The sequence below is a fragment of the Glandiceps talaboti genome, chromosome 18 (genome assembly GCF_964340395.1).
Source record: "Glandiceps talaboti chromosome 18, keGlaTala1.1, whole genome shotgun sequence".
NCBI lineage: Eukaryota > Metazoa > Hemichordata > Enteropneusta > Spengelidae > Glandiceps > Glandiceps talaboti.
The window spans coordinates 17,993,477-18,004,161 of NC_135566.1; the positions used below are offsets into that span (position 1 = coordinate 17,993,477).

The window sequence follows — 10,685 nt, forward strand, 5'->3', positions numbered from 1 at the left end:
GAATGTGGTATCTTCCCTGGAAAACCGTCCCACAAACACATCGGTAGTACGACTTCGTAATGAATGCGTGGCGTGAGACCCCTTGATGGAAAAGCGGAAGTGTCTGCGGGCAACGAAAGGATGTAACGGGAGAGGGACATTCTATAGTAGTTGCTATCATTACAAATTTCGAAAGAAAAACTATTTGAAACCATCATTATGCTAACTAAATAAGATTCTGTAATCATGGATGTACGATAAGATGAAAAATCTTGAATAATGTGATATATTTTTTTATTATCATGCATCGACACCCCTCTCTGAACATCGTACATTCCACAATGTGATTGTGGGATACCAATGGCGGCGCCCATGAGCTGCATGATTACATTTTGACATTTGAAGATTTTTGTTTGTTTTGAAAAGTAGACGTGTTTCATCGTATATACGGAGTATTCTCCTCTGAGTGCTACTCTAGAATGGAAGTGTAAGTATTAGAAATTACTCTTGGTTATGATTAATTCTGGAATTATCACGGGACTCGCTTGTGTAACTGTGCGGACGAGTTACTCGAATCTCGATTGTACTCGAGACAGAGCCCGGGGGCGGGGGGGGGGGGGGTTACCACTACACTGGCTACGTCTGGTCTTGGAGTAAGGGTAGGGGTGTGTGGCCGATGCTGTCAACCCCAGGCCCCATTTTAGACCCATTTTGACCAAAAACAAGTACCCTATTTTAAACCATTCATTTTTTTAGAAGACACCCCCCCCCCCCCCATTGTACAATTTTGTAGAGCAAAATACATAATCACCGATGCGATATGAAAAATAAATTGTCAACCAGCGAATTAGCTGGAGGAAATTCCGAGAAAAATTTCGAACTAATCGAGAATTTATTATGAGGTTCCTTACAAGACCTCATTTCAGACCAAACAAAATAGAAAATTGTGTAAAATTGACCCCATTTTGGACTCCTTATCTCTAAAAAATGCAGTAGTCAGTGCCCATTTTAGACCAAAGGTAGAAAAACCCCACCCCAAAGGGCGTCACATATACATATACCCAATAAGCGGGAGTAAACCCCCCCCCCCTCCCCCTTTCCCTCGGTCTCAAGCCATGTCTCCAATGTCGCAGCTATGTCATGTAGTATCACTCCATTCACCACTAGCACATTTAGTCCTCCTTGTAGATTTTAGTTAATTGGGACTTGATTCTGACATTGCGACTGTCCGCTTTCCTTTCACCCCAGACCACCAAACAAGCTTTTACCCATTTGTCAATCCCTGAACATACTTTTTTTGTCTACCACTGTCATATGAACATGGAGGTAGGAAATGTGTCTGTCTCATTGCAGAACGGAGAAAGAAAAGGGACAATGTCATTGTCAAAATCGAGTCCTGACTTACTACAAGCAGGATTATCTACCTCCATGCTATCAAGAATGGTGACAGAGGAGAGATACATGTGTGCCAATCAAATTAACACCTTATTAGTACTCTTATTACAACTGTAGTAGAGAATTAACAGATAACAGCTAAAGACAAGCAGTTGGCAAATGGACTAAATAAGTGTGGAATAACTGTTAACTGTCAACAGAATTTATTGGATTTTTAAAAAATTTACTCTTTAACTTTCACAGAGAAGATGAGAATGCTGCTATGCTGAGCAATTATGAGGTTAGTTTATCAAAGTTTTTTTTTTTTCTAATAACAAATGAATATTTGCTGTAAAAGAGTTCTTAATGGAGAAGTTACCGAAAGTTACGGTGTCTAGTGAGCTAGCTCTGGATATATGTGCTTCAATTACTCTGACACATCTCCATTTTTCCGCTATGGTTCCTCGTATAAGGAAAACGCAAGAATGCACACAGATTTCAAGTTAATGACTATATGTATATGACTGCATCATAAATCTAAGTAACACGACCACACCCATAGCAACAGCCAACTACAGTTGTGCTACAGTGTCATTGGCGGTATGTTTATACCCAAAATCAATGCACATGAAATCTGTGCACAGTTGTGCATTTTCCTTATAGGAGGAATCATAGTGGAGAAACAGAGATGTGTCAGATTTATCGAAGTATATATGTTCAGAGCTAGTAGTGAGCAAGACTTTATTTTTTGGTACAAATAGCAGTCCTATATGATTATAATCATGATATGGTATGCATTTTCAGGTCTTTACCCTACTCAGTGAACTGACAACTAATATGAAAGGCAAAAGAAAAGCAAACGCTGGCCAACAGAACCTGGCAACCATATCATATGAGGTAAAAACATAAAATATAATATACACTCTAATTCACATATACCAAAGACATACATCTCACCATACCATTCTTGTGGTGATGCTATATATTTCGTACAATTTTCATTTGTACACAGACACACACACACATACACACAGACACTTACGCTTACACTTGACATGCATAATACATGGACTTTTTCAACAGAAAAGAGACATCAGGAAAATAGTTACAATACATCTTAAGAGAAAATAAAATATGTATGTGTACTTATGACATGTGCAATAAAAAAATTTCAGAGATACATGTATTAACTTTCTACGTTGTATTTTGAACAAACGTTAACCTTTGATACCTTCGTTTGTTACGTCACTTTCTCCAAAGTCAAGCACTTCTTGTTTGGAATTGAATGCTGTATATGTATATTGTGTGCAAATGTAAAAATATGCTCTCTTTTCCCAACAGACAATAAAATATTTGAAGAAAACACCGTGTTCACTGCAAAGTAAAGAAATCATTGGTGAATTTCTAAAGTCACTTCAACCTTTCAATCTAACAAAGTAAGTATGTCAGTTGTAGAAAACATTATTATTGTATTCAAGGTTCTTTTCTGTACAACATGCAGAGATTTTTGTTGAGTCAGATGATAAAATGTAGCAGTGTTGGTAAGATTTTTGTTGAGCCAATGATAAAATGTAGCAGTGTTGGTAAGATTTTTGTTGAGCCAATGATAAAATGTAGCAATGTTGGTAAGACTTTTGTTGAGCCAATGATAAAATGTAGCAGTGTTGGTAAGATTTTTGTTGAGCCAGTGATAAAATGTAGCAGTTTTGATAAGACTTTTGTTGAGCCAATGATAAAATGTAGCAGTGTTGATAAGATTTTTGTTGAGCCAGTGATAAAATGTAGCAATGTTGGTAAGACTTTTGTTGAGCCAATGATAAAATGTAGCAGTGTTGATAAGATTTTTGTTGAGCCAATGATAAAATGTAGCAGTGTTGATAAGATTTTTGTTGAGCCAATGATAAAATGTAGCAATGTTGGTAAGACTTTTGTTGAGCCAATGATAAAATGTAGCAGTGTTGATAAGATTTTTGTTGAGCCAATGATAAAATGTAGCAATGTTGGTAAGACTTTTGTTGAGCCAATGATAAAATGTAGCAGTGTTGGTAAGATTTTTGTTGAGCCAGTGATAAAATGTAGCAGTTTTGATAAGATTTTTGTTGAGCCAATGATAAAATGTAGCAGTGTTGGTAAGACTTTTGTTGAGCCAATGATAAAATGTAGCAGTTTTGATAAGATTTTTGTTGAGCCAATGATAAAATGTAGCAGTGTTGATAAGATTTTTGTTGAGCCAATGATAAAATGTAGCAGTGTTGGTAAGACTTTTGTTGAGCCAATGATAAAATGTAGCAGTGTTGATAAGATTTTTGTTGAGCCAATGATAAAATGTAGCAGTGTTGGTAAGACTTTTGTTGAGCCAATGATAAAATGTAGCAGTGTTGATAAGATTTTTGTTGAGCCAATGATAAAATGTAGCAGTGTTAATAAGACTTTTGTTGAGCCAATGATAAAATGTAGCAGTGTTGGTAAAACTTTTGTTGAGCCAATGATAAAATGTAGCAGTGTTGATAAGACTTTTGTTGAGCCAATGATAAAATGTAGCAATGTTGGTAAGATTTTTGTTGAGCCAATGATAAAATGTAGCAGTGTTGGTAAGATTTTTGTTGAGCCAATGATAAAATGTAGCAATGTTGATAAGATTTTTGTTGAGCCAATGATAAAATGTAGCAGTGTTGGTAAGATTTTTGTTGAGCCAATGATAAAATGTAGCAGTGTTGTTAAGACTTTTGTTGAGCCAGTGATAAAATGTAGCAGTGTTGGTAAGATTTTTGTTGAGTCAGACGATAAAATGGACCAGTGTTAGTAAGATATTTGTGGAGCCAGGCATTATGTTTCAGGTTTCATGATTTTAATTCTACTTTATATTTTTTTGCTATATGTAAACTTTTTCTTTCTTTGACTGCAGAGCTGAGAAGTTACAATTATTAAATCAAAGACCAACAAGTGCAGTTGAAATACAACTGGTAAGTAATGTCGACACAGACAAAAATTCTACTGTTGAGAAATCATACTGTCTGTTTGTATGTTGATTTTCAGTGAAATCTGTCCCCGAGACTCAATGCTGGTATCTTTAATATCACTAACCAGTTATATGTTTTCTTTCAGATCATCGAGGAAAGTGAGGAGAGATTAACAGAAGAACAAATTGAAGAATTACTGGATTTGATATCTACAAAGCTGCCAGGTATGGACACAGAAGAGACAGTTGGGGGTGCAGAACAACAGATGGATCAGTCAGCTATTTAACAGCTAGGTTTGCCTGACATTGACACAGAAGAAATTGTCATGGGTGTAGAACAACAGATTAGATGGGATGTTTGACTTTGTAGCAACTACAATTTGCCTGACATTGACACAACAGATGGGGGTGGGGGGGGTGCACAAAATCAAATTGATATGTCATAGACCAAGAAGCTACAAAGTTGCTTGTTATCGACTGAAAAAAGACTGTCAAGGGTGTAGAACAACAAATGGACTGAGAAGCGAAAAATTTGCCTGACACCGACACAGAAGAGACAGTTGGGATGCAGAACAACAAACAGATCAGGCATCAACTAAGTAGCTACAGACTTTTCGGTATGGAGTGAACAAAAGACAGTCGAGGGTGCAGAACAGCAATTGCACACAATAGCCAGGGAACTGAGTGTAAGATTCACTTAGATCAATCGTTATTTCAAAGACTGCCAGCTGGAGGTTCTGTTTGTACCAGCGCTAATCTCATCTTACAACCCATGCTATAGGACTTTTATGTCCCACCATGTGTTTTGATCGAAATGGTTTGTGATGTAATAACACCTTTAATGTGGATGCAGTATATAATTGGCTATAAAAATGAAAAAAAATTGGTTCAATTATTGAAAAGTTTACAATTGTGTTTACAATTATGTAACTTTTGTAAAAGTACCGTATGCGGTAGCTATCGTGACCAACTTTCCAGTACTTGTATGTCACACTCTCTGTATTTATTAGAATAGAACAGGTCCTGCTTTAAAATAGAAATTTTGAATGTGATATTGAACTTTTCAGTCATTTTGAAATGTAGGATAGGTGAACATAGATGATAGTTGATGGGTACAACTTTAAACTAGTTTGATGCCAGCACTGCAGCATGAAAACTTGCGCATACAAGTACTTTTTCTAATTCAAATCATTAGTATTGGCATTATGATAATTTTCTTGTACAATAATGGTCGGCTATCCTTTGATGTCGTCTAAATACGACCACATTGGAACCCACATGCAAGGTTTTGTCCTGGACCAAGAGTACAGCGCCCCCTAGTGGCCATTGTGACAATTTCAAATTACCGTTTGTATTCTTATTTCAGATATCATCATATTGTGTTTGTGTATTCATACATACTTTTTATAATAAAAGTGCAATTTAAGATACTGGATACTCTGCCTCAGTGTTTTCAGGGGCAATTGTGCCATTAATTGCCAATAATATACCAACATAGAACAGCAATGTCAACATGTTGATGCAGAATCACACCATGGGTCAAAATGTGACACATCTGGCAGTCAATGTTGCCTGATCCTGCTATTTTTGACAAGCATCTATGAAAATTATCACACAAAATTGCCAATGTCCATGGGTATTACAAACATAAAGACAATGGAACGGTTAATTTTGTAATTGTTGTTTAACCATCTTAGCTTTGTGAGCTCATTTAGCTAGTATCACCAATCATTCCTGGACTGTGGTGTAGCCCAGAGACTGCTATTTGGCTTGAGCCACAGTGTTGTTAATCAGACATTGTATGTCAAGTCTCAGGGCTATTCAGATGACAATACGTACAGTAGCTACAGTACTTTTGCTGAGGTTGGGGGACCCAGTGACAGAGGGGAAAGTGAGGTAAAACTAGCATAGATTTCCATAACTTGTACTGTATGTTTGGAGGGAACATGTAGATTTTATCATGCTCTGCAAAGAGATCAAGTTATCAAGTGTTCTGTTATCTAACAAGGGCAAAGGTCAGTGTGGATAAAAAAAAAAAAACACACCCGCTATCACACTAAAGATAATGCAGTAACTCAAATATTCAAAATTAAACTCTCCTTTTATTCAAAACAACCTGTCTGATCTACAACGAATGATCACTCTCCAATCGTTTCTTTTATTAAAGCTACACCCACAAAGTAAGTACAGGATTGATGGTATAAATCATAAATAGAGACATGATGTACCTTTCCTATCAACCATTCCGAGAGATAGCATAAATTAGAAAACACAGACTATTCCAACCATACAACTATGTATAGTATAGTACATTAAAAATTGTTCAGATCAAAGTGTCATTTGTCATTGTTTTGCACCGTTCGTCCACTTAGCAGCATCCTAGTCATACAACACACACCAAGCCATTACATATCCACAGTGGAATATAAGATCTATTGAGAGAAACTCCTTTCATCACTGGAGACCTGTTGGTGAGAAGAAATTATTAAAAGTTACTAATTCCACCTTGACATAATACATGTAGAGTCGTGACAGTTCAATGGTTAAAGTATGCACCGAATTGCTTTGAATCTACAGTTTGCAGGTTTGAGCCTTGCTGCAGCCATTTGTTTGTGAATGGCTAAAGTCCTTGGGCAAGATTTGAATCACGATTGTGTCAAGTCAACCAAACTGTATAACTGGGGACCTGGTAGGACAGAGGTTATGTGTGTGCGTTAATCCTATGCACTTCAGAGGCTGCAATGAATCGCATGTTCCTAAGGGAACTGAGGTTTTATATGGCCATTGCGCCAATCTAAGTCTGTGCTAGAGTAACAATTGTAAAGTGCTATGATCAATGTCTATTGTGAAGGCATTTTATAAATGTATTGAAATTATTATCATAATTATTATCATAAATGAATATCTTCTATATGACTCATTTAGTATCACATTCACGTTAATTTGAGTCTTTAAGTGGACATAACATCACACAATCTCAATCCCATTATCAAATTTCATCAAATTGTCACTCACAGCATTTGAAACTGAGATGCATCAGATCTCGTTACTCATACACCATGACAAAATATGGTCAAGCAAAGTAGAGGGATATCGGTAATTCATATGGGGATATCCTGTTACAAAATGTTAAGATCTGTACAGTGTGCCATTGATGCACACAATTTCTAGTGACGCACCAAAATTTGGTGTTCCCCTATCTCTTACGACTCACAAGAAATCCCAGTTTTTCTCATTTTGACTCACAACAACAAAATTTGGCTATCACCAGAGGGCACACTGGATCTGTACCATGTGTCCCTTTAATATATTGTAGGAACTCATAGACTGTTATCGCTACTACCTGGATTATGTTATAGTAGTTCTATCATTTCAAAAGAACAATCTTTATCAATCTATATTCTACATATTCATATTTCGAGGACATGGCAAAAGTAAAGGCAGTGCAGTTAATCAGTTCAGTTTCTTAAACACCTGTAGGCTGTAGTTCATACACCGTCTTTGCTGAAGAAACACTTGAACTGATATTTCAATACCCCGAGGTGGTCTTATGAAAGAAATCAATGCAAAAATTATGAATGACAAGTTTTCATAACCAAGAGTTAGTTGAGTTTCTCCTCAACAACCATGAAATGAAGTATTTTCTGACTTACCATACTGCATTTTACAATCCTTGAGAGCTTGGTTGAAACCTTCACATAATGAAATATCATGTGAACTCTGTGCACATTCTAAGAACTGCTTCATTTCGAAGGAACAAACTTGTGGTTGTTGTTGTTGTTGTTGCATAGGTTGGTACTGCTGTGCTGGTGCTTGTTCTTGGTATGTAACATCTTGTTGGCTTCCACCACCACCACCACCAGTCATGGCATGTCCTATTGTATGACCAATAGCAGAACCTACAGCAACGCCTGCAGCAGTTGTGGCCATCTGAGCCATAAGTCCTGGTTGTCTAGCTTGAGGTTGACCTACTGCTGTTGGTTGAGGTGCTTGAGCAACTGGAGCTCTTTGTTGGACGGGTGGTGCTGGGGCATACGTCCTAGGTGGTGACGACCTGTATAACAGAATATCATTGTTAGTGTTGCTGACCTTAAGTTACATTTTTTTCATACACCTGTAATCACAACCCCTATTGTCACACTCCTATGAATTGCTGAACTACTATCTGACCAAAACTACCATCTGCAGTAAACCATTCATACGATTATTGGATTATGTAGTAGACTCAAATGCAGTCGAGAGATAAATACTCTAATTCATAGTAGAAAGAAGTATGATGAATATCACAAAGTATCACAAATTCCATATTCTTGTCATTAATATATATTGCCTACTAAGTGTCAATGTATACATACGGAAGTCATGGTGATTTGAAATAATAATAAATAAGTAAAATAAGTCCCAACTTTTCTTCATTTTGTGCTCTCTGTAAGTAAGGTGTGTGAACAATGACTTTAAAACATCCATTTTCTTGCCATGTTAACTTTGAGTTCAGCCGCTCTTTTTTTTAGATTATCAGTTTGTTTTTATAAAGAGTTTTTCCAACATCTGATTCATTTTTCAATTTAATTTCTCTGGGTCTTTTTAATGTTCTTTCTTTCAGTAGTTTGTTTAAAGTGCCTATGAACACTTTCTGGATATATGGCCGCTATGAAAGCGTATTTATTATCATTATTATATATTTGAATAGTATATATGCAGACATCTGCAGTATGGCTTTTCTCACAGCCCTTACACCATAAGACATGTATACTGTTATATGAATCTGACCAATTTGAGATTTATGTATGGATTTGGACTCAAGATCTGATCTGTTGTTTGCAATTTGATTTTGGACACTGAATCAGTGTGTCTGTCTGACAGTGTATGTGGGATGTAATTTTTGTAAGCAAAGAACTTGCAATTAAATTTCAATACATCTTATCTTTGAATGCAATTGTCAAAATCAAAATTTCATTTTCAGTTCACGAATGCCGAGTGTGAGAAACAAAATTGTCTTGATTTGTGAAATGAGATTTTGGTTTTCCTTACTTCACTTTTCGATAAACTCTGCTGTAGAGCTGAACTTGCTTCTGATTTCACATAGGTTCATTTCGACTTCATTGAAGGACTTATTTTATTTATTATTATTTTTAAAACATCCAAGTGAACTCGTCTCCCACCAAAACATGGATGAGCATTTCAAACTACGTCATGAGTAATGCTTACGCAAGCTATCATTGACGTTGCATACCGTGTGAACCTCTTTGGCAGACGCCCGTTCATATTCATAATAATATCATCTCTGTGTCGAAATTACAATGATAATTAACGCACACTTAAAACTTGGTAAAAGAGAACTAGTTAAGAAATCACTACACCAATGATAAAACTGGATGTTACCCTTGTCAATCCACCATTAAACTCAATATCATACGGCCAGGAGCGACATGCGCGCGTGCAACCGTCAACCGGCGCACGACATGATGACGCCAGCGCTGTGATGTTTCATTTTCGTCGGTGAATTTTACTTACCTGACCGGAGAGGCAGCTCTTCCCCTACTTCTTCCTCCTCGTGGCATGTTAGCTAATGGTTAAGAAAGCTATGTGTTGCTATTACGTGATAATTAGGGACTGGATACGATTGTTATGATACTTCGTTTTGCAGACACACGTTTTTAGAATTCGTCTGGAACTTTCTCAAAATGGCGACTGCTGAAATGCGCAAACTCAGTGTGAATCAGTTGTGATTGGCTGAAAATGCAAGTTACCCACAATGCAGCACATTGCCGCTAACTTTGAAAAGAAATACGTGAATGTTACGTTTGGGAGGGAAGTAATTATTGCTAAACCGTGGATGTAATACATAACTGAATTTTTTAATTTTTGGAAGTTCAGAATGAAGTCTATTAAGAAGTTGTTTTACAAATACAATCTCGATTTGCTGCACTTCTATTAGACGACTTGACTTCAAATTTCGTCACAGTGAAACCATAGACCCTACACCTGGTGTAGGGTCTATGGTGAAACATATGATTTCTTGTCATTTCAGTTTTTTTCATCTACACATTATGGTTTTGATAAACTGGCAAGCATACTGGCGAGGTCATTGCAACATACCTTGGCCTTCCCTACATGTTTGCCAATGTTTTTACATACTTTCAGTACAATATATAAATTCTCAGTTTCTTTACGGTCAGTTTAACCATATGGAACAACGTGGCCCTTCGATCCATTGGGGAACATACAGATCACTGTTATCTTCCTCTTGGTAAAACCTACTTTTATGGATCCATACATAACATTCATTGGAATCACAAATGATGATTATAAAGTCTTGGGTTGGAAAATAACGTATTGAACCATGGCTCTTTACATGTATGCACTAATAGAT

The 10,685-nt window shown here is 36.7% G+C and overlaps 2 protein-coding genes across 2 annotated transcripts; one reads left to right on the top strand and one right to left on the bottom strand.

The window, feature by feature from the left end:
* The first annotated feature begins 336 nt into the window (after nt 1–336).
* Nucleotides 337–5,671, top strand: LOC144449343 (DNA-directed RNA polymerase III subunit RPC9-like). Its single transcript, XM_078139871.1, has 6 exons — nt 337–466; nt 1,618–1,654; nt 2,158–2,250; nt 2,695–2,789; nt 4,259–4,316; nt 4,459–5,671. The coding sequence occupies exons 1-6, from the start codon at nt 459–461 to the stop codon at nt 4,597–4,599; spliced, it is 432 nt and encodes a 143-aa protein (XP_077995997.1). The 5' UTR covers nt 337–458; the 3' UTR covers nt 4,600–5,671.
* Nucleotides 5,672–6,394: 723 nt separating this feature from the next.
* On the bottom strand, nt 6,395–10,002 carry LOC144448883 (coiled-coil-helix-coiled-coil-helix domain-containing protein 2-like). The gene is made up of 3 exons (XM_078139224.1): nt 9,827–10,002; nt 7,966–8,366; nt 6,395–6,777 (listed from the first exon to the last, which is right to left on the bottom strand). Exons 1-3 carry the CDS (start codon nt 9,871–9,873, stop codon nt 6,767–6,769), a joined length of 459 nt encoding a protein of 152 aa, XP_077995350.1. The 5' UTR covers nt 9,874–10,002; the 3' UTR covers nt 6,395–6,766.
* Nucleotides 10,003–10,685: the final 683 nt, after the last annotated feature.